Below are 23771 nucleotides of genomic sequence, written 5' to 3' on the forward strand. Positions count from 1 at the left end.
CTTAAAAACAAGATTAAAATACAACATTAAAACATTAAAAGAATTAAAATGCAGCCTCATCACAGAAGGAGAAAGGAAAAAGAAAGAGGGGGAGGGAATCAAGTTGACTCCAAGCCAAAGGCCAGGTGGAACAACTCTGTCTTACAGGTCCTGCAGAAAGAAATCAGATCCTGCAGGGCCCTGATCTCATGAGACAGAGTGTTCCACCAGGTGGAGCCAGTGTTGAGAAGGCTCTGGTTGAGGCTAATCTGACTTCTTTGGCAGCCGCGCGCAGAGCGAATTACAGTAGTCAAGCCTGGAGGTGACCGTCGCATGGATCACCGTGGCCAGGGCAGGGCGGGAGTTCTAGCCAAAACTACACAGGATGAGAAGTAGGGTCAGTGATGAGTGTGGCCTGGGGAGAATTCCAAGGGCCAGTTAGAGAGGCCTGGGGGCCGCATCCAGTCCCTGTGCCAGAGGCTCCCCAGCCCTGGCCTAGAGTTTTAATTTTTAAAAATTATATTGCTGACACTTCTCCACTGCTGTTTTAAGGTTCGTGGAGATTCATATTTATATTATATGTTTACTTATGATTCCATGACATCACAGCAGCTGAACCAGTAGCATTCCATAGTAAGCAACAGCCCTTTTGTTAGCCCATCGTGTAGGTAAGATGTGATCTAATTATCAGCTTCAGCGATAACCCACATAATTGCTTTCTGGGTGGTTGGAGTCTTACATTACATTACGGAACCACTTCCTGTATTTGGCAGGTGGGTTTTTAATGGTTCCTGATGAGAGTACTGATTATATTTGTGGTGGGGGTGTATTGCCACGGGCCCTGCAGAGAATGCCACGGCTATATCGGGTGGGGGGGCAGCTTATTCTGCTGCTCCCCCAACAGCCCCCACCCCCCACTGAGTTAATGCAGGATTTTCTCGGCCACTCACAAACACTCATCACAAGACTAAAAGCACTCATTTCAGTGGTGTTTTTAAAAATATCCAATCCTGCAACAATCAAGAAAAAAGCTAATATTTGAGTGGACAGTTAGTTCCAGCTTGATACAGAATCATGTTATTATTATTATTATTAGCATTTCATGACCATTTAGTTTCACTGTTATAATCCCCACCCATGAATATGTCTGTCTGTTGGTATAGACTTGCATACATACAGCATATCTGCAAGATGACGGTAGCACTTCATTAATCTGATAAACTGGCCTCTAATCTACTTATGCCAAAATAAATCTGCTACTTTTTAAGCTTCAACAAGTCTCTTTAGAGAGACACAGGGAGACACAGGCAGGAGCATCCGGCGTGCAGATGAGTTACACACAGAGATTAGCCATTTAACTTTATCCACATTGTAAGTGGAAAGCATAATGGACTTTCTCCTTACCCCCTACCTTGTAAGTGGAAACGCACTCTTATCCATCTGGGTAGTCAATCGGGCTTCCAGTCCAAGTAAGTGTTTGTGTGAATACAGAACCAGAGGAGTGGTGTTTATACAGGGCAGAGCCACAACGTGTGTTTAAAGCAAGGCACATTTAAAGCACATTACTTCACAGTTTCACCCCACAGAGCTACAATTCCCAGCCCTCTTAACACACTACAGTTCCCAGCGTTCTTTGGGGAAAGTCATGCATGTTAAATGTGGGCTGGATGTGCTTTAAATGCACGGTGTGGCCTTTATATTTGTGAATATAAAACCTTTTGGTGCACAGGTAGTCTTTCCTGCTGAAGGCCGTGGCCCAAGAAGAGTGAGGAAAATATTTGAGGTGAACCACTGGCTTTCGGCTTCTTGGATCATGGTCTCCGCTTCCTTGAGGTAGGACTGCTGGCGAGAGATGGGCTGCACCTCACAGCAGTTGGCAGGAATGTGTTTGTCAAGAGTCTTGAGAATCTGACCAGGAGAGCTTTAAACTAGATCTTGAGATGACAAAAGAGCTCCTGGGACTGGGGGCAACAGCTTCATTGATGCACAGGAAAGTGAGGGGTGTTCCAGAAACCCGCTAAAGGGCAAGAAACCAAGGGAAGGAACCAGCTCCAGAGAAAAACTCATGGCTCCAGTTGTCTCTGCACAAATGCACAGAGTATGGGATAAAGGAATTGAGGGGATGCTCATCAAATTTGCACATGGCAGCACCGAACTGGGAGGGGTAGCTAATGCCACAGAAGACAGAATCAGAATTAAAAATGACCTCCACAGATTGGAGACCTGGGCACAAGCTAACAAAATGAATGTCAATAGGGACAGATGTCAGGTTCTGCCCTTAGGAAGAACCAGAAGCACAAATACAAGGCGGGGGACACCTGGCATACTAGCAGTACACGTGAAAAGGATCTAGGGGTCTTGGTGGACCCCAAGCTGAACATGAGTCCACAGTGTGATGCAGCAGCAAAAAAACCTAATGCTATTCTAGGCTGCATCAACAGAGTTCTAGTGTCCAGATCAAGGGAAGTAATAGTCCCACTCTCTTCTGCCTTGGTCAGACCACACCTGTGTCCAGTTCTGGGCATCACAATTTAAGAAGGATGTTTACAAGCTGGAAGGTGTGCAGAAGAGGGCAACCAAGATGATCAAGGGTCTGGAAACTAAGCCTTGTGAGGAATGATTGAAGGATCTGGGGATGCTTAGCCTGCAGAAGAGAAGACTGAGAGGAGATATGATAGCCAGCTTCAAATATCTTTAGGGCTGTCATATGGAGGAGGGAGCATGCTTGTTTTCTCCTGCTCTGGAAGGTAGGACTGGAACCCATGGCTTCAAGTTACAGGAAAGGAGATTCAGACTAAACATTCAGAAAAACTTTCTGACAGTAAGAGCGGTTTGGCAGTGCAACAGACTCCCAAGCAAAGTGGTGGACTCTCTCTTTCCTTGGAGGTTTTTCAGCAGAGGTTGGATGGCCATCTGTCATGGATGCTTGAGCTGAGATTTCTGCATTGCAGGGGGTTGGACTAGATGACCCTCGGGGTCCCTTCCAACTCTTAATATTCTATGATTCTATAAGAACATAGGAAGAGCATTGCTTCCGGATCAGGCCAACAGGTGCCCTCTCCCCATTGGTGATTCCTCCCAGTACCTGGCATTCAGGGACAAAACGCCTCTGATCCCTGAGGCAGCATTCAGCCCTGCAGTTTGTGCCAGATTAATTATCCCAAAGAGGTGTGATCATATGCTTGTGTTTTTAAAAAAGGGAGGCAACAATTGGTATCCACACATTGAAAGCACTATCTGAAGGAGTGTCTCCACCTCCCTCGTTCTGCCCGGACACTGAGGTCCAGCTCTGAGGGCCTTCTGGCGGTTCCCTCCCTGCAAGAAGCAAAGCTACAGGGAACCAGGCAGAGGGCCTTCTTGGTGGTGGCGCCCGCCCTGTGGAACGCCCTCCCACCAGATGTCAAACAGAACAACTACCAGACTTTTAGAAGACATCTGAAGGCAGCCCTGTTTAGGGAAGATTTAATGTTTGATGCATTACTGTATTTTAATATTTTGTTGGAAGCCACCCAGAGTGGTTGAGGAAGCCTAGCCAGATGGGTGGGGTATAAATAATAAATTATTATTATTATTATGAGCTTGCCCATTGGCTGCATGTATGCATGAGAGATAAAGATTGCCTGCTACTCCTTATGAGTTAATCTGGAACATTACAAGAACCCGCCAATGGCCCCTCTAGCCCAGGATCCTCACAAGAGCAGTTATCTCCTGGGTGGTTCCCAGCAACTGGCCTTCTGAAAATGCTTCTGGCCATGGAGGGCGAGCAGAGCCACTGTGGCCAGTATTAGCCACAGGCAGCTAGCTGCCTTCTCTACAAATTTGTCTCCTCCTCTTTCAAAGCCTGTTGTCTTTGTCCATGGAGTTTTCTTGGCAGGGATACTGGAGTGGCTTGCGGTTCCTGCTCCAGGTGGATCACGTTTGGTCAAAACTCTCCACTATGATCTGTCCATCTTGGGTGGCCCTGCACGGCACAGCTCATAGCTTCTCCGAGTTATTCAAGGCCCTTCGCCACGGCAAGGCTGTGATCCATGAAGGGGAACAACTGATTGATTCAAAATTGGGAAAGGAGTACAAGGCTGTATATTGTCTCCCTGATTATTTAACTTTTATATGCAGAATTCATCATGCGAAAGGCTGGGCTGGATGAATCCCAAGCCGGAATTAAGATCGCCGGAAGAAATTAAAGAACCTTTTAATGAGGGTGAAAGAGGAGAGCGCAAAATATGGTCTGAAGCTCAACATCAAAAAAACGAAGATCATGGCCACTGGTCCCATCACCTCCTGGCAAATAGAAGGGGAAGAAATGGAGGCAGTGAGAGATTTTACTTTCTTGGGCTCCAGGATCACTGCAGATGGTGACAGCAGCCACGAAATTAAGAGACACCTGCCTCTTGGGAGGAAAGCAATGACAAACCTAGACAGCATTTTAAAAAGTAGAGACATCACCTTGCCAACAAAGGTCCGTATAGTAAAAGCTATGGTTTTCCCAGTAGTGATGTATGGAAGTGAGAGCTGGACCATCAAGAAGGCTGATCGCCGAAGAATGGATGCTTTTGAATTCTGGTGCTGGAGGAGACTCTGGAGAGTCCCATGGACTGCAAGAAGATCCAACTGATCCATTCTTAAGGAAATCAGCCCTGAGTGCTCACTGGAAGGACAGATCCTGAAGCTGAGGCTCCAAGAGTTTGGCCACCTCATGAGAAGAGAAGACTCCCTGGAAAAGACCCTGATGTTGGGAAAGATGGAGGGCACAAGGAGAAGGGGACGACAGAGGACGAGATGGTGGGACAGTGTTCTCGAGGATACCAGCATGAGTTTGACCAAACTGCGGGAGGCAGTGGAAGACAGGAGGGCCTGGCGTGCTCTGGTCCAGGGGGTCACGAAGTGTCGGACACGACTAAACAACAACTTTTGAAGCCACCCAGGTTGGTGGCCACCGCTGCCTCCTCCTGTGGGAGGGAGTTCCACAGGTTAACAACGCACTGCTGCGCGGAGGGGGAAAACAACAGCCTTCATTTCCTCTGCCTTGAATCTCCAGGGTTGTCCCCGAGGGAATGGGAGACACTTTTCCCTTTCTCCTTTCCCATAGTTTTAATCCTGTCGCCTGTCACTTTCCCCCATTAAGCAGCGGCGGCGGCGGCCGTGAATCCGGATCCACCTGGCGGGCGAGGACCGGCCGCGGCTAATCCCTGAGCGGCGCTAATCCGGATTACTTCACGCCGGATTCCTGAATTCGGAGTGGGAAGGAGGAGGAGGAGAAGAGCGCGGGGCGGCGACGGGGACCATGGCTCCTCCGAGGGGCAGGCGCGCCCGGAGCCCGAGGAGGAGGCCGGCTGGGCGGCGGAAGCCCCGCTTCGGGGCGCTGTGGCTCCGCCTCAGCCGGGCGGCTGGCGAGGAGGCCGGGCCGAGGGCGGGACGGCCAGGCGAAGGCGGCACCGGCGGCAGCGGCGGCTGCCTGGGTCTGGCGTGGCCCGGAGAGGGTTCGAGCGGCGGCGGTGTCGGGCGAGGCCGCGCGGACTGAGGAGACCAGGCCGAGCCTGAGGAGACCAGGCCGGAGTGGCGCGGCTGAGGCGGCGGCGTCCCCCGCCCCAAGAGGCCGCCGACCCGCGGCGGGACAAAGAGGGGCCTCCTCCGCCTCCTCCTCCCTCAGAGGCCGGCTGAGAGAGGTAAGGACCCGGGCCGGGCCTGCGCGGGGGGCAGCCGGCCTGAGGAGAAAGGCCTGAGGGGTTCGCTTGCTCATTAGCTGGGGGGGGGGAATTGGGGGGTTCGGAGCCCCCCAACTGGAGGCCCTTCAGGCTTGGGGGTCAGGTAGACTGCGAGGCGGAGGGAGGCTCTCCTAGCAGGCTAGACGGGAGGAGGTGGGTGGGGGGAGTCCATTGCCCCCCACTTCAGAGATCACAGGCTGACCGGGGTTTGGGGGGTCTTTTTGTGGGGGGCAGCTGGGACACCCCCCCTCTGGCCCACTCGAGGTGGGCTGGTGAGGGAAGGGCGTGCGAAAGCGAGGCTTCTGGTGCACACGTGTACACGTGTGTTTCCTTCACACGCACCACAAGAGAAAAGGATGGTCTCCAGATAGGTGGAAAGTGGATCTGCCTCTCCTGGAGGATCTTTTCTGGGGGATCTGCAGCAGACGCAGCTGTCTCCAAAACAGAAGGATGCCACTGTGGAGAAAGCTTGGAGCGACCTGGAGTGGGTTTGGGGGGATCAGATCCGCTCACTTCTGCTGCTCAAGACAAACCCCCGGACTCTGGAAATTTAGATTATAAGTGCCTGTCTTGACCACCAGGTTCTGAGCAGTGGTTCTTTGGGGGGTGCCTAGCAAAAAAAAACACACAACCCCCCCAAAAAACAGACCCTGCAAGCCTGAAGTCTGCCAAGATGGAAAGATGCCTCCCCAAGATGGTTTGGAATTCGGTGGGGGAAGCCCCCAGCCCCTGCCTTTATCCCTGGAGTTAGGGATGAATGACTGTGTTTGGTGGGTTCCCACCTCCTCCTGCTTTTGAGACCCCTTGAGATCCTTTTGCTCTCTCCTCCATTCCGTCCTGCATGTAGTCACAGTCTCTGGTGGGCTGGATCCGGACATGGCCCATCTAGCATCCTGTCCTCTGGGTGGCCAACCAGATGTCCCACAAGCAGGAGCTGAGAACATGAGCTCTTTCCCCTCCTGTAGTTTTCCCAGCAATCTGGTACAGTGGTACCTCGGGTTACATACGCTTCAGGTTACATGCACTTCAGGTTACAGACTCTGCTAACCCATAAATATTACCCCGGGTTGAGAACTTTGCTTCAGGATGAGAACAGATGAGGCGGTGCGGCGGCAGCAGGAGGCCCCATTGGCTAAAGTGCTGCTTCAGGTTAAGAACAGTTTCAGGTTAAGAACGGACCTCCAGAACGAATTAAGTACTTAACCTGAGGTACCACTGTATTCAGAAGCAGAACAATGGAAGCAGACTAGTGACTAGTAAAGGTAAAGGGTAAAGGGACCCCTGACAATTCGGTCCAGTCATGGCCTACTCTGGGGTTGTGGCGCTCATCTCGCTTTATTGGCCGAGGGAGCCGGCGTACAGCTTCCGGGTTATGTGGCCAGCATGACTAAGCCACTTCTGGTGAACCAGAGCAGCGCATGGAAACACCGTTTACCTTCCTGCTGGAGCGGTACCTATTTATCTACTTGCACTTCGACGTGCTTTTGAACTGCTAGGTTGGCAGGAGCAGGGACCGAGCAACGGGAGGGAGCTCACCCTGTCGTGGGGATTCGAACCGCTGACCTTCTGATCAGCAAGTCCTAGGCTCTGTGGTTTAACCCACAGCGCCACCTGCGTCCCTAGTGGCTAGTAGCCATCAACAAATAGCTTTCTCCTCCATCAATTTGTCTTATACCCTTTTAAAGCTATCTAGGTTGGTGGCCATCACTGCCTTCCCTGGGAGCAAATTTCGTAGTTTAAACTGGCGCTGCGTAAATAAGTACTTTATTTTATCTGGCCTAAATCTTCCAACATTCAGCTTAATTGGATGCCTGTGAATTCTAGTACTGTGAGAGGGAAGGAAACTCTTATCTCCTTTCTTCTTGGCATGCATAATTTTCTAAACCTCCATATTGCTTCTGACTTTCCTTTTCTCTAAACTTAAACGTCCCAAATGCTGCAACTTTTCTTCGTCAGGACATCGCTCCGTACCCTTAATTGTTTTGGTGGCCCTTTTCTGAAGCTCCACAATATCTTTCTTGTGATGAGGCTACCAGAATTGTAAACCGTATTCGTGGTGCGGGAACACTATAGATTTGTATAATGCCATTATGATACCAGCAGTTTAATTTTCAATTCCCTTCCTGATGATTCTTTACACGGAATTTACCTTTTTTATGGCTGCCACACATGGGGTCGACATATTCACTGAGCTTTCTGCCATGACTCCAAGGTCTTATTCCTGGTCCGTCACCTCCAGTTTAGACCCCATGAGCATATGTGTGAAACAATTATTTTTGGCCCCTCCGTGTATCTACCCCTGTTTACATTGAATTGCACTTACCATTTTACTTCCCATTCACTCAGCTTGGAGAGGTCCTTTTGGAGCTCCTTGCAATCTCATTTTCAGAAGTGACTCCTACCTCTAGATCGTTTATGAACAAGTCAAAATGCGCAGGTCCCAGTCCTGATCCCTGGGGGACTCCACTTCCTACTTCTTTCCATTCAGAGAACTGTCCCTTTATTCCTGCTGTTTGCTTCCTGCAACTTAGCCAATTCCTTATCCGCAAGATGACTTCTCCTCTTATTCCTTGACTGCTAAGCTTACTCAAGAGCCTTTGGTGAGGTACTTTGTCGAAAGCTTTTTGAAAGTCCAAGTAAACAATGTAAGCCGGATCCCCTCTGTTGATATGCTTGCTGACACTCTCAAATAACTAGGTTCGTGAGACAGAAGCTGTGCTGAGTTAGAAAACCCTGGTCTGTACATGTTGGAAGCGCTTAAGGAAAAGTCTACTGCCCAGATTGAAATGCCACAATTTCCAGCACAACCCCTGGTGACAATTAAGTTTGACAATTAAGTTCCTAATGTTTTGCTTTTTAATCTGCAACCCCAACTGGGCCTGTGCTCTTCTGATGTGATGTGTTTGAGAAGATCTGACTCCCTCTGATGGAATCTTCCTGGCTCAGAAGCCCGCTCAGGGTCTTCCTGCTCTCAAGGGGTTTATCTTCGGCCTCCTGTTTATATGGTTTAGTAAGAGACTGTGCAGGGATTCATGTGAAAGCAATTAGCTTTGTTGCAAACCCCTTTAACAGGAGCAGAGTAAGCTCTGTGCTAAGCGAATCCAAATTCAGCATCCGTGCTGTCTGTGCCAGGCAAAGCTGGAGGCTGCAGCAGCCTCTCTTGGTCAGCCAAGCAAGCAAATGTGAGTTATGTCTGCCCCTTGTATCCAAGTCTGCTTTTGTATTGACTCGTGCCTCCTGATTGCTGGAAATTCAGCTCTGGCTCTGCTCTTGCAAGTTTAATTGGTAAAATCGTCAACTAAAGCTCTAATTGCCTCTTCAGTGCTGGAAGACCAGGAGGGAAGGCTCTGAAAGTTAAGGGCAGGCATTTTTGGTAGGTGGGGTTTTTTTTTGGAAGCAATTGCAGTTCAATTGGATTGTGGTCTGTTTGGCTGACAGCGAATGGTTGCTTTTGTTTATTGAATTCTGATTTCTTGCATGCCCTTTTGTGTCTCAAAAAGGTGTCTGTATTGAAGTTTCTGTAATACTCAAATTCGTTTAGATAGGAAAGGCCATTAATAAACTAAAAATGTTTTTGACTTATTCAGTTCTGCTTTGTTAGATCTCACCAAACCTTGTACTGTACGTATTTTTCAAGCCCACCTTTATGGTCTTGAGGGCTACAAGCTTCATGTGTTTGTAAAAGCTGAAATTCTCAATTCTCTGCTGTGCATAAATTCAGCATTCAAGCATCCTGCCATAGCATACTTGGCACCCTGAACATAAACTGTATTTTGCCATTCTAAAAAGGGAATCTCTGGTGAATTTCTCTTTGATATTAAACGTTCTGAGGGCTGAAATAGATCCTTTGTTATGTGAATAGTTTTCTTTTCTCCCTTTTGGTTACTATTTTTATGGGGAAAACACTTTTTGAACCAAAGCACAGCAGCCAAATAGTTTCTCTTGCAAAAAAACATTTAGCCTTGGTCACTGTGAGAGATTTTTCCACTGGCAAAAGTAGGGCTTCCTCTTGCGGGAGAATCCATAGCAGTCATCATCCTTATGGGGCCTGCCAGCTCGCTCTGCCTCTCCCCTGACTGTTTTGTCTGGCATTTGGAAAAGCAGCAGCTAAAGGCTTGGAACATGGAGAGTACGGAAGGCAAACCTGTAGGAGACAGTGTGTGCAAGGGTACATACGTTGTGTTTCATTTCCCCAGTCTTCACTCGGGTGAGCAATCTGTTACTTTCATATAATATATTTATAAAATATAATTCAAAAATACCACAGATGCATCCAAACATAAAAACTAATAATTGTAATGAAACATTATCATCCCGGGAGCTACCTACCTAATTGGCATTTGCATTTCTATTTTTTGGTAAATACGGACATGCGCAGGATAATGCATTAATAAGCTTGGCAAAGAGAGAATACCTGGAAGGAATACTGTATACTTACCAATATCCCTGTTATATTGCTTCATCTAGTTAATAAGTGATACTCTTAGCTGCTCAGTATTGCTTATTTTATCTGCCTTTAATATATATATATATATATATATATATATATTCTGGGCCTTCAGTAATATCTGTTGCAGCTGAACATAAAAATCAGAAAATGATAAAAGCATCAGATAAACCACTATAACACATGGGTGGCTATTTAGACCCCTGTGACATGCAATATCTCCTGCCGGTAACTGACAGCTCCTGTGCCAGTTTATTTCCTGGTCGGAGGAAAGACCTATAGGCATGTCAAGGCAGGGATGCAAACATTAAAGACAAGAGCCTTCTGGTTCCTGGGAATCCAGTGATTGTGCATAGCCAATCCCATGCCCCTGCCTGCAAGATCAGATCACCATCTGGGGACGTCTCCCAGTCTTGGTATCTGTTCTCCAAAGGGCGGCTTAATGCTCTCTCTTCCCCATCTCTCCAGCTATCAAGGGTTATTAGACTTTTCTGCTGTTCAGAACCAGGCAGCTGGCACTTCCCTGTTGTGGCCATTGACTTATTTGTTTGCTTAAGGTGTTTCTGCACTCCCCCCCCCCCCCCGAGGGGTTTACAATGTAGTGCCTCTTGTGTTTCTGTCTGCGTAAGGCCCAGAGCTGGGTTCCGTCATCCGTCGTTCCATAGGCAGCTTTTAACAGCCATTGCGCCATTTCCCCGTTGCACATTTCCTTGGTGTGTCCAGAAGATCAAAAGATCGCTGTGGCCCAGATGCCCGAGTGGGCATGTAACCTGCCTTGGGACACTGCAGTTGGGATGCTTCTAAGCTGACTGATGTTTCTGTCTCTGTGCCTTCAGGGAGGGGCTGAACACAGCCAATGCACGTGTAAACCTTTTGAAGGGACCTTGATACTGCAGCTGTTATTATTCTTTTTTTATACATTTTTATTAATTTTTTAACATATCATTTCCAGCAATCGTTTAACATAACTTCTTATCTTATACAATATTTTAGACTTCCATCAACAACCTCTGAAGATTTTCCGTTCTTTATCACTTATTCTGCATTTCTTAATTTCTCTATTACTTTTAATTATCATTAACTAATAGTTCTCTTCACAGTCTTCGTTGCAATATTTCACATAATCCTCCTTACAGAACTTCTTGCAGCCCTACTAGTGTAATCTGTTTATTACAGTTGCTTTTCAAATAATTCAAATATTTACCCCAGTCTTCTAAGAATCTCTGGTCCCGCAGGTTTTGAATCTTTCCTGTTAATTTATCTAATTCTGCATAGTCCATTGCTTTCATTTGCCACTCTTCTTGCTTCCATTTTTGTGCCAGCAGTAGTCTTGCTGCCGTTATTGCATATTGCATAAGCAATTTACAGTCCTGTTTGTTAATGTCCTCCCCTACAATGCCAAGGAAAAATGCTTCTGGAAATATAAATGTATATTTCAACATATTTTTCATCTCATTATATGTCATTTCCCAGAAGTTTTTCACTTTTTTACATTCCTGCAGCTGTAATTATTCTCATCCATGTACAGTAATCTTTGGTAGGGCTGCTTTCATTCATGATTTCACAGTGTGTGGACAGAAGAAACTGATATGTAGCACCTGCCAGGCTAAGAACCTTGAGTTGCATTTAAGAAGGACCCAAGTTCCTAAGAGATGTGCTTGCAGCATTTTGTAACAAGATTTGCATCTGTGTAGGAAATAGATATGAATTTGACCAAACTGTGGGTGGCAGTGGAAGACAGAAGTGCCTGGCGTGCTCTGGTCCAGGGGGTCACGAAGAGTCGGACACGACTGAACGACTAAACAACAAGGAAATAGATGTTATTAAGTAATGAAATATCAACTCAAGTGTGGGTCAATTGCTATTTACTCTCCCAACATTATGAGGGATGTTCTCAAGTGTCTGCCTTCTCTTGCTCCAGAGGCAGCTCCTTGCAATCTGTCCCTCTGGACAATTAGTATTTTATTGGTCTCATTATGTTCCTATTTCATTTAGGCTTTGAAAGTGTTCAAGCATCAGCTGGCGCACTCTTGAAGTGTAGTTGGTTTGGGGTACCACATGAGCTCTAGTCACTGGGGGCAAAGTGACCCCCCAAGACAAATTCTTCCTGGAACTAATAGAAGGGTGGGTATATTCCCTTCCAGGGAGTCAGATGTATTCTGAGAGAAGAAAGATGAGCTTATAGATATGAGAAAAATAAACAGAATCAATGATGAGTGCAGCAAAATTCACAGAGGGCACAGAGTTTCATTTATACAGAGACTTTGAGTTATGTGGCGCAGAGTTTTAGCTGTTCTTTAGTGCGTGTCTTTTTAATTTGGACAAACGAGATGTTGTGATGGAGCCTTGCCTGTGCTCCCAGTACCCTTGTAAGGCTCTGTTATTTTGGCAGATGAGTTCGGCCTTGTTTGGGCGTGACATACGGTGTCCCATGATGCTGGAAGTTTAAGTCTCGCCTCAGCTGCGAAAGTGGCAAGGTTTTTTCCTCTCCACGTCAACCCTCTCATTTGCGATATGCAGATAACGCTACTGGCATTGGGTTCTTGTAGTAAGTCACGGGTTTCCAGCCTTTTTGGCCCATGGGCACATTTGCAAACTGGAGAAACTGTGGTGGACAATACTAGATGTCCATGCATCCTGTGACCATACACACCCCACAGCTACCATAGGATGCTTCTTTCAAGCCTAATCATAGAATCATAGAATCATAGAGTTGGAATAGACCACAAGGGCCATCGAGTCCAACCCCCTGCCAAGCAGGAAACACCATCAGAGCACTCCTGACATATGGTTGTCAAGCCTCTGCTTAAAGACCTCCAAAGAAGGAGACTCCACCACACTCCTTGGCAGCAAATTCCACTGTCAAACAGCTCTTACTGTCAGGAAGTTCTTCCTAATGTTTAGGTGGAATCTTCTTTCTTGTAGTTTGGATCCATTGCTCCATGTCCGCCTCTCTGGAGCAGCAGAAAACAACATTTCTCCCTCCTCTATGTGACATCCTTTTATATATTTGAACATGGCTATCATATCACCCCTTAACCTCCTCTTCTCCAGGCTAAACATGCCCAGCTCCCTTAGCCGTTCCTCATAAGGCATCGTTTCCAGGCCTTTGACCATTTTGGTTGCCCTCCTCTGGACACGTTCCAGTTTGTCAGTGTCCTTCTTGAACTGTGGTGCCCAGAACTGGACACAGTACTCCAGGTGAGGTCTGACCAGAGCAGAATACAGTGGCACTATTACTTCCCTTGATCTAGATGCTATACTCCTATTGATGCAGCCCAGAATTGCATTGGCTTTTTTATCTGCCGCGTCACACTGTTGGCTCATGTCAAGTTTGTGGTCAACCAAGACTCCTAGATCCTTTTCACATGTACTGCTCTCAAGCCAGGTGTCGCCCATCTTGTATTTGTGCCTCTCATTTTTTTTGCCCAAGTGCAATACTTTACATTTCTCCCTGTTAAAATTCATCTTGTTTGTTTTGGCCCAGTTCTCTAATCTGTCAAAGTCGTTTTGAAGTGTGATCCTGTCCTCTGGGGTGTTAGCCACCCCTCCCAGTTTGGTGTCATCTGCAAATTTGATCAGGATGTCCTTGAGTCCATCATCCAAGTCGTTGATAAAGATGTTGAATAAGACCGGGCCCAAGACAGAACCCTGTGGCACCCCACTAGTCACTCTTCTTCAGGATGAAGAGGAACTATTGATGAGCACCCTTTGGGTTCGGTCAGTCAGCCAGTTACAAATCCACTGAGTGGTAGCATAGTCAAGACATTAAAAAATCTCTGGAGCAGGGAAGGGTGGGCACCAGGGAAGGCCTCTGTGGGGATCAGGTTGGTAGCCCATGTCAAGCGTTTGAAATACTATTATTTATTAATTTTATATCCCGCCCTTCCTCCCAAAGGAGCCCAAGGCGACACCATGCACAGTAGCGCTAAAACAATACAGCTAAAAATAGGAAGCTGAAAACCACTTTAAAGTCTCTAAAACATTTAAAAGCAATCACATACCCCTCACAGCTAGTAATCTCAAGGTTGCTAGGAACAGTATCTTTGCCATCAATTCCTGGAAGACAGACGCACCTCACCAGGGTGGGCATGGCAGAAACTGCCTCCAAGAAGGCTCTGTCGCGGGTCAGTGCCAACTGGGAAGCAGCCAATGGCAGCACTGCCCTTACCACTGACTGCCTTCGAAGACAGAACCGTGGGTTAGCTAGCCTGGGTTGGTGAGGCTGTTTTTTGTGGCATGAGGCCAGGTGAGGGGACCCTCCTCTGCCCGTTACAGACAGCAGGGCAGCAGTTTGTCATCCGAGGCCCTTCTCTATGTCCCTTCTCCCTGAGAGGTTTGGAGGGTGGCAACAAGAGAATGGGCCTTTTTTGTGGTCGCCCCCTGTCTGTGGAATGCTCTCCCCAGGGAGGCTCGCCTTCCGCCATCATTACATGTCCTTAGGCACCAGGCAAAAACACTCCTCTTTACCCAGGCCTTTAGCTGTGAAATAATATTTGCCCTGTTAAAGCTATCATTATGATTATTTTATTGCTATTCTGTCTGTTATTATGCTTTTTACAGTCAAACCTCGGTTTTCAAACGTCTCAGCTGCCAAACACCGGAAACCCGGAAGGGAATGCTTCTGTTTTTGATCACGCCTTGGAAGTCAAATGGCTTCCAAGGCGTGTTTTTCATTTTTTTCTGTTGACTTTGCAGCCAGCCCCTTGATCCTCGGTTTTCAAACGTTTCAGGAGTTGAACGGACTTCCGGAACAGATTATGTTCGAAAATCGAGGTTCCACTGTATTATGTTTTTATTATTGATGCTCTGTAAAATGTGTTCGTAATGTTGTACAGCACCCTCGGATCTTTTGATGTCATCATTGTTACTATTATTATTTATTTGATTTATAATAATTGTTGGAAAGATCCAACCCACGGGCCACAGTTTTCCAGATTTTTCTCCTGCGCAGGCCCATTAAAGTGAATGGAATCTGTGCATAGCAGGGCTTTCCCGTGTTAGCTAGCAGGGATTCCATTTGGATTTTCTGCCTGAGCCACCGGAGTGCCTTGACTACCTTTCAACAAGCTCTCATGGATGTTCCTTTCCCCCCTAAATCTTCTAGGTCTGAAGAAGAGTGGACAGAAGCTATGCCTGCCGCCAGGGGATAACCTCGCTAGGAACTTGCTTGCGTTGCTTCCTCGGTATCTCAAAAGCCAGAAGCAGGGAAGGCAGAGGCGGCTGCACACCATTCCTGTTCCCCCTCGTGGAGGGGGGGCAGGGGGGAGGAAGTGGAGGCTGCGTTAACGGACAATGGATCCTCTGGCCCGCTCGAGTGGGGATATTATGCGGCGGAATCCACAGCAAGACTACGAGCTGGTCCAGCGCGTGGGGAGCGGCACGTACGGAGATGTCTACAAGGTGAGAGTCCAAATGCCAAGGCCTTTTCTGCAGCGGTCATTTCCGTTGCAAATTGGGATTTCTATCTCCCTGCCTCATGTGGCAGCTTGGGCCCCTTTACTGTTAAGGAAGGGCAGAATCAACATAACCGCTTCTGCAGGGAGAGTCGTGGGCATGGTAGCTGGTCCCTTCGCCCCACTTTTGCGTTGTAAGTCATATTTTCACCAGCCTGCAGAATTGTTGCAATATGCAGATTCAAGCAGCCTTCTTAAATTATATGAATCAACCCTTTTTGTGTGTTGGGTGGGCTTCATCTAGCGAACCCCATCAGCGGAAGCCCTGCGTGAGGATTTCTGCTTGCGCAAGGGAGTTGCCCCCCCCCTTCATCTGCCCCCTTTGCCCCCTGAAATTGGCTCAGAACCTCCAGAGCAGCAGGTTCAGGGCAGGGGCTCATCGCTTCATCTGACAAGCTGATACGCCTGTGCAGACAGAACATTGGTACACAGCACAAGGTTGAATTCCACCCGCTGCTCCCCAGGTTTTGTCACAGGATTGGTTGGCATTTCTTAATGGGGCTTTTGCTCATTGTTCTCTCCACCCCAACACTGTAAAACAGTTTGAAATGGAGGGAAGGAGAGCAACTTGGATTAAGAACTCTGCAAACCCGGAAGTAGGTGTTTTGGTTTGTGAACTTTGCCTTGGAATAAGAATATGTTTCGCTTCCTGTTGAGTGTGTTCCATTTGTAAATTCAGTCCCCCGCTGCTATGGGAAAGCACGCCTTGGTTTAAGAACGCTTTAGTTTAAGAACGGTCTTCCGGAACGGTTTAAGTTCATAAACCAAGGTACCTCTGTGCTTGTTCAGCATTAATTTTGAAACCCTGGCTCTGGTGCAGGTGAGGATTCTTGACTCAGCGCTGATAAATGAGGCTGCTGTTAGAAAGCTGGAATGCTTTTTTCTGACTAGCGAAGAGAGGAGAATTCCCCATAATTTTTCTTTAAAAAAAGAATGGTTTGCTGCCTGATTTAGCTCTGAGGAAAGAGGCCATTGGTCGGAGTTAGCCTGGTGGACTGGGCAGGTTGGGGGTAGGAAAAGAAGAAACTGGATCTGCAATGGGAGGGGTCCGGGTTGTTGGAGGCCGAGATCATCCACGCTTGTCTAAGAAAATTGTGACATCCCTGAAATCTGCTCAATTGCCACAGGTCCCCTTCCATCACTGCAGCGCAATTGACCTCACTTTTGTCTTCTCCTTGTGCCCTTCACGTCTTCATGAGTATACTCATTTGGACTTTTGACTTGATTTTATATGACTAGGTATCGTCCCAAGTTAAATGTGATAGTCAGAGGCTGTGAGGCAAAGTGAAGGGGAGACGTTTAGATGCTTTGAAGAGCAGCAGCAGCAGGCCAGGATACAAGCTGGATCCGTCCCACGAGTCACAATCCCCTGGGAAGTTCTCCTGCACAAGACCCAGTGGGAAGGAGCAGAAGGCTGCTCACCAGGCTTGTGCAGGGGTGAATTTCCCACTGAATGAAGGAGGAGGCATGGTTGTGATTTTTCACCTCTGGCTCCAAATATCTTGGATCTGATCTGGTCCATGTTGGACTGTGGTCACAGTGACTGCTGCCCCAAAGGATTTGCTCCACAAACTTTTAATAAACTTGACCTACAAGTCAGCTAAGTGAAGTGCAGCTTTAAACGCTGATTAATTCTGCTTCTTTTATATCATGGGTAGGCAAACTAAGGCCCAGGGACCAGATCCGGCCAAATCACTTTCTAAATCCGGCCGGCGGGGGGTCCGGGAATCAGCGTGTTTTTACATGAGTAGAATGTGTCCTTTTATTTAAAATGCATCTCTGGGTTATTTGTGGGGCATAGGAATTCGTTCATTCCCCCCCTTCAAAATATAGTCTGGCCCCCCACAAGGTCTGAGGGACAGTGGACCGGCCCCCTGCTGAAAAAGTTTGCTGACCCCTGTTATATGCTTCAAACTGTTACGGTGTTCTGTAAACAGTCCTTTGAGCTCTGTGAATTTAATGCTTATTGCAGAATTGCAGAATCCTCAGAAATGCAGTTTTCATTAAAAAAAATAAAAATAAATTACTAACTAAAGTTTATAATACGGCTTTTGGCTCAAGGAACACCAGGGTGGTGAAGGAAATAAAACCACCTTTAAAATATCAAGACACTGAAGCAATGAAACACACAAATGAACTCCCATGTGTGCCAGCAGCAGAGATGGGGCAGAGCGGCTCCTGTAGCCTTAGAAGGCAACAAAACAGGCCTTAGGCCCAACTGGCAATGCTTCTATAATGGTGAGGTTGCCACTGCTATGTGGCCCCTTCCCCTGCCATTCAGAGGATGGCGATGATATTGATATTTGTATATTGCCCATCTGACTAGGTTCCCCCAGCTGCTCTGGGTGGCTTCCAGCAAAATGTAAAAACAAATTAAAACATCAGCCATTAACAACTTCCCTAAACAGGGCTGCCTTCAGATGTCTTCTAAAAGTCAGGTACAGTGCTACCTCAGGTTAAGTACTTAATTCGTTCTGGAGGTCCGTTCTTAACCTGAAACTGTTCTTAACCCGAAGCACCACTTTAGCTAATGGGGCCTCCTGCTGCCGCCGCGCCACCGGAGCACGATTTCTGTTCTCATCCTAAAGCAAATACTTAACCCGCGGCAATATTTCTGGGTTAGCGGAGTCTGTAACCTGAAGCGTATGTAATCTGAAGCATATGTAACCCAAGGTACCACTGTAGCTGTTTATTTCCTTGATATCTGATGGGAGGGCATTCCACAGGGCGGGTGCCACCACCGAGAAGGCCCTCTGCCTGGTTCCCTGTAACCTCACATCTCCCAGGGAGGGAACTGCCAGAAGGCCCTCGGAGCTGGACCTCAGTGTCTTAAGATGAGCAGAGGAAGATAATATTGGAGACAGAGAGAGCAGGTTGGGAGGAGCCGGTGATGTGGTTGTTAATGCCCCAAAGGCAGGAGACTTTGGTGTTTGGCACAGCCCCAGAGGCCAACAGATTAGGTCAAGTTATGCAGATATATTATAGTTTCGCTTTGTAGGGGGGGACGGGGGTGTGTCCGTTTTTATGTCTTGGATGATTTTAAAGTCTTTTGGTGTTTTCCGTTGTGCTTTTTCTATTGTTATGTGAGATTCTTCTCTTAAAAAGCGGGATAAAAATTGGTTAAATAAATAATTCAGATAAAAGAAATAGGCTTTTCCTTGGCATGGAATTAGGATTTTTGTAGTAAGCACTGCTGCCCTTAATTAATTGGCTGCTTCATATGTGCTCATTTTAATAAAGGAATCCTTTTTTTTTTTTTAAGAGTGGTTACATTTTTACTTTGTCGAAAAGAGGCCCCCGCATCACTTTGGCCTAAGTCAGCCTGAACTTGATTTGATTTTAAATCGGTGCACGTATCATTCTAAATGAAGAAACATTGTGTTTTAACACATTGGGTGAAGCATTACAAAGTATTAAAAAGCTGCAGAACTCTTGGCTAAGAACTGCTGCCTTCTGTATTCCTGACCCTCTCAGAGCAGGTGGCTGTATATTTGTCTCTCTCTTGTGGGAATGTGGCATTTATAGGGTCAGATTAAAAGGACACCAGTTGATCCCTAGGTTAAGAATAGCTCACAGGAAGCAGATTAAGGTGCACAGGCAGCTTGCAGCATGACTGGAGTTAAGATACGCCCAATTCCAGGGGTGCTTGTTTTGGTTACTCTAATTCCATTTCCATCTTTGCTCCGGATTGTTCATATGGGCTGCCCTGGTTCTGGAATTGGTACCCAGTGGGGCACTGCCGCTAATGCAAAGCCTACTTGCTGCTCCTGAGAAGAATGCACAGTGCTTTCTTACCTTGTGCTGTCCGTTGAGGCTTGCAGCACTTCTCCAAGGTCTCAGGCAGCAGAAAAATGTGATTTTCTCACAGGAAAGCAGAGCATGCTGTCCAGATGACATTTCTGGTATGGAGAAGTGTTGTAGGGATAGGATAGGCAGAATAAGATCCAAGAGAGGCAGTGCGATGGGTGCTTTTAATGGTATTCTTATTGGTATTGTAAACGTGGTCCTCGGAAAGTTTTCAGAAGAGCAGGATGTCAGTGTCTTCATTAAGAGGTAAAGGAACCCCTGACAGTTAAGTCCAGTTGCAAATGGGGTTGCGGAGCTCTTCTCACTTTGCAGGCCGAGGGAGCCAGCGTTTGTTCGCAGACAGTTTTTCTGGGTCATCTGGCCAGCCGCTTCTGGCGCAATGGAACACCAAAACTAGAGCAGCGTACGGAAACACCATTTATCTTCCCACTGGAGTGGTACCTATTAATCCACTGGCACTTTTTGGCGTGCTTTCGAACTGCTAGGTTGGCAGGAGCAGGGACCGAGCAACGGGAGCTCACCCCATCACAGGGATTCGAACCACCGACCTTTTGATCGGCAAGCCCAAGGCTCAGTGGTTTAGACCACCCATGTCCCAGGTCTTAATTAAAGCAGGCTGCAAATTGATGTAACGTGGCATCATGGCTAAAAGCTGAGAAGCGTTTGTTTCATGTCACCCTGTTGGGTGTGCAGACAGGCTAGGTGGCCACAAAGCCAACTCCTCATTCAGACCCACCATTGCTTTCCCACCATCTCCAGTATCGATATGACAATGCCAGCGATCTGCTTTGCAGCACTGTTGTAAGGCTTTTTGGCCCTTGGGGAAGGGCTGTAGCTCAGGAGCATAGCACCGGCTTTGCATGCACCAGGTCTCAGATTCAACCCTGGTAGCATCTCCAGGTAGGGCTGGGATCAGTGTTAGAAACTGGGATAGAAAAGCAAGGAGCCTAATGGCTTTGGAGACCTGGATTGTGGGCGCCAAAACAGAATGTCTAGTCGCCAATGGGGGTGGGGGACGGCAACATTTTTTATTTATTATTTTTATAAGCATGGACTAATATGCAATTCACGTAAGTCACAGATGCAAAGTATTTGTTAATTCATTGTCCCTGGTCCTGTATTCAAATGTAGGCTGTGGTTTATGGATGGATTTGAGTGCCATGCCTCCCCTCCCAAAGATATGTTTCTCCATATGTTAATTCTGCCCTGTCTTTTCTGGGCATCAAATCAGGCTGAGGCATAGGAAATTACCGAGGAATGTATTTTCAGTGCAGGTGTCTTGGTGCTGAGCCATCATGCTCTCAAAGTGTGAAAGGAGCCTCTTTGTTGCAGAGAATGTGTTCTGAAAGCTTTTTTGGATTTGACTCTGCATACATTCAGTTTGCAGGGAGAGAGTCATCTTGGCTGGTTCTAAAATCCTCCCTTCATCTTTTAAGCCCACAGAACCTTGATTTGGAAAGGAGCAAAGGTCTTCTGGTTTAAGCCAAGACTGGCCTTCAGAGGCTGAATTATCTTCTTGTGTCCCTGCTGCTATTCCCAGAGGAGGTGCCTGGGACAGCCCCAGTTTTATTATTTATTATATGCATTTGTTGAGTTGCCCACCAAAGTGTCTCAAAGTACCTGGATTGATAAAAATAGAAATAATGAAACATAGTAACACCAGATATGAAAACAGCAGCACAAGGCTCATCTAAAAACATAAAGGGAGCTAAACTTTCCCATCTCACTTAAAAGGGTGAGCACAAATATAACTAGTTGTCCTCCCAATGAAAAACCAAAGGCCTGGGTAAGCAAAGTTGTTTTTGCCTGGCACCTAAAAACAGACAGTAATGGCTCCAGGCATGCTTCCCTGAGGAACCTACCATGGAAAAGGCGCATTCCTGTGCCACCACCGTCCACATCTCCCTCGAGGAGGGCACACAGAAAAAGGGCTTCAGGTGATGTCCACAGTGCCAGGATTGGTTCATGTGGGAAGAAGCAGTCCTTGAGATGTTGGCGACCGTGAGTCTCCAAACCAGCACTTTGAATTGTGCCTAGAAACTAATTGGTAGCGTGTCCAGTTGTGCCAAGATTGGGGCTATAAGGCCAGGTCTACTTGTCTTAGCCAGCGATCTGGCCACTGAGTTCTGCACCAGCTGCAGTTTCTGAAGAGTCTTCGAATGCAATGTATAACCTAGAGGTGACCAGAGCATATATAACCTAAGTTAGGCTGTCTCTATCCAGCTAGGGGCATAGCTGGGCCACCAGCCGAAGCTGATGGAAAACACTCCGTGCCACCTGAGGCTCATGTGACAGTGATGGATCCGGGAGTAACCCCATGCTACGCACCTGCTCCTTCAGAGGGAAGGTAGTGTCACCCAGAACAGTCTGAACCCTGCCCATCCAGTCTAGGGAACCACCCACTAACAGTGCCTTTTTCTTAAATGGATTAAGCTTCCATTTATTGGGTCTCATCCAGTCTTTTACCAAGACCAGCCATTGTTCTACAGCAGGGATGTCCAACAGGTCGATTGCGATCTACCGGTCGATCGCGGGGTGCCTTTGGTCGATCCTGGTTGATTGCGGGACCCCGACCCCCCCCCCCCAAAATGCTCAACCACTCTGGCTCCCTAAAAAAGCTCAGCAACTCTGGTCAATACAATGGGTATTGTGTTTTTTTAGTGGGAGTAGATTGCAGTCTCTCGGAAGTTGGACATCCCTGTTCTACAGCATCCGCTGCCACACCTGCAGATGTAAAGGAGAAATAGGACTGCATATCATCATATAGGGTCACTGGAAGCTGTCTTCTACTGAGTCAGACCATTCTCCCATCTAGTCAGTGGCAGCGGTTCTCTGAGGTTTCAGACTCGGAGACATCCCCAGCCCTACACTGGGCTAGGAGCTAGAGCCTTTGCCCTGACAATGCACGCCATTGAACAGCACGAGGGATAAGATCGGATTCTGCAGCACCCAACACCGAAAGCTTAGTGGTCCTGAACACCCTCCCTCTGCACTACCCTTTGGAGACAGCCATCCAGGTAGGACTGAAACCACCACAAACCAACGCTGCCCACCCCTAATTTGAACTGTCACTCAGGGAGAATGCTGTGGCCGATGGTATCAAAAGCTGCAGAGAGATCAAGGAGAATTAACAGGGACACTCACCCCCTGATTTTCTCCTGACAAAGGATATCAAGCAGGGTGACGAAGTCAGCTTCCATGCCAAGACGGGGCCTGAACCCTGATCGAAATAGTTATGGAAAATCAGTCGAGGAAAGTGGTAGGGCAATGGATAGCCTGTGGAGGGGGGAGGAGGAATGGGATTGGCGAGCAAAATAAAGGGTGGGAAGCTGCGGTTTATAGATCCAACTTGGTTCCTGCATAGCTTGTTTCTGGGTGCATTTTTACTACAAAAGGCAGGTGGGAGCAGGGAAACAGTCCAGATTTGCTGGCCCTGAAAGTAAACCCATTCCCCCACCCCCCAAGAAGATCATAGCTGTTCAGGGCAGGGAGAAGCACTTCCCACCAAACATCTAACATGACGGGAGCTGTCTTAGCTGCTTAGTCTCTCCCCCCCCCCCCCCGGCTGCACAGCCAGCCAACCTGTCGTCTGTGATTAGAGACTTTACTCTGGAAAACCATGTCACACGCTCATCTTAATGCCTTTCTTTTATCATTGTACTAGCTCTCTGTTGGGTTACTGGGTAGAGTTTAGGTAAGGGGCATCAGGCTTGAGCTTGTCCACACAACTGAGAGTCAGGAGGTTGTTGTTTGACCTCAGGAACAAGGAAATGCATGCTTTTGGGGGCAGGCCTTCTTGCCAGTCGCTTTCAGTACTGGGCTGTGCACAGCTGAGCACATAAGAAGAATCCTGTAGCTGCATCAGACCAGTTGGCCTTCTAGTCCAGCATCCTGTTTGCATGGTAGCCAATCAGATTCCTTGTGGGAAGAGTGCAAGCAGGACCTGAGCGCAACAGGACCCTCCCCTGTGGATTGCAGCAACTAGTATCCAGTTTGTGTTCGCTTGTGTTCCCCAGTAACTGGTATCCAGAGGCTGTGTATCATAATGGAGGTAGCCAGTGGGCTGATATAGTATCTGTTGAGTAGTAACTCAGCATTGGGCCAAGAGGCTTCTGGTTTGAGTTCTGGCTAATTTCGATGACCACTCTGAGCCCTAAATACCTGTTGCTTTTGACCAGAGAGCCGGACAAGCACCTTTTCTGGACCTAATATAACTGAACGTGATGTGTGGGGTGCTGCTTGCCATTAAGATCCTCAGAATCTGGTTCTGAGCACAGAATTCTGCTTCCTAAGGAATTCAGTTGATGGTTTGGTGTTGGGTTGGATTGGATTAGGTTTTTAATCAGGTTTTTAGCCCTTCTAGTTGCAGAGTTAACA

The 23771-nt window shown here is 47.5% G+C and overlaps 1 protein-coding gene across 3 annotated transcripts in view; it reads left to right on the forward strand.

Moving 5' to 3' along the window:
• The first annotated feature begins 5396 nt into the window (after window positions 1-5396).
• The window catches only part of MAP4K5 (mitogen-activated protein kinase kinase kinase kinase 5), a 97231-nt gene continuing 78856 nt past the window's right edge, over window positions 5397-23771 (forward strand). For 2 of the 3 annotated variants that reach the window (XR_014509948.1, XM_083435191.1), the window contains exons 1-2: window positions 5397-5645; window positions 15239-15534. Coding sequence is in view for 2 of the 3 variants with exons in the window: in XM_083435191.1 (XP_083291317.1) it covers window positions 15427-15534 (108 nt within the window). In the remaining variant the exon portion in view is untranslated. The remainder of the gene's footprint in view (window positions 5646-15238; window positions 15535-23771) is intronic. The other variant, XM_083435192.1, reaches the window with a different exon arrangement.

This window comes from Podarcis tiliguerta, assembly GCF_965153285.1.
Source record: "Podarcis tiliguerta genome assembly, chromosome: 1".
NCBI classification, from domain to species: domain Eukaryota; kingdom Metazoa; phylum Chordata; class Lepidosauria; order Squamata; family Lacertidae; genus Podarcis; species Podarcis tiliguerta.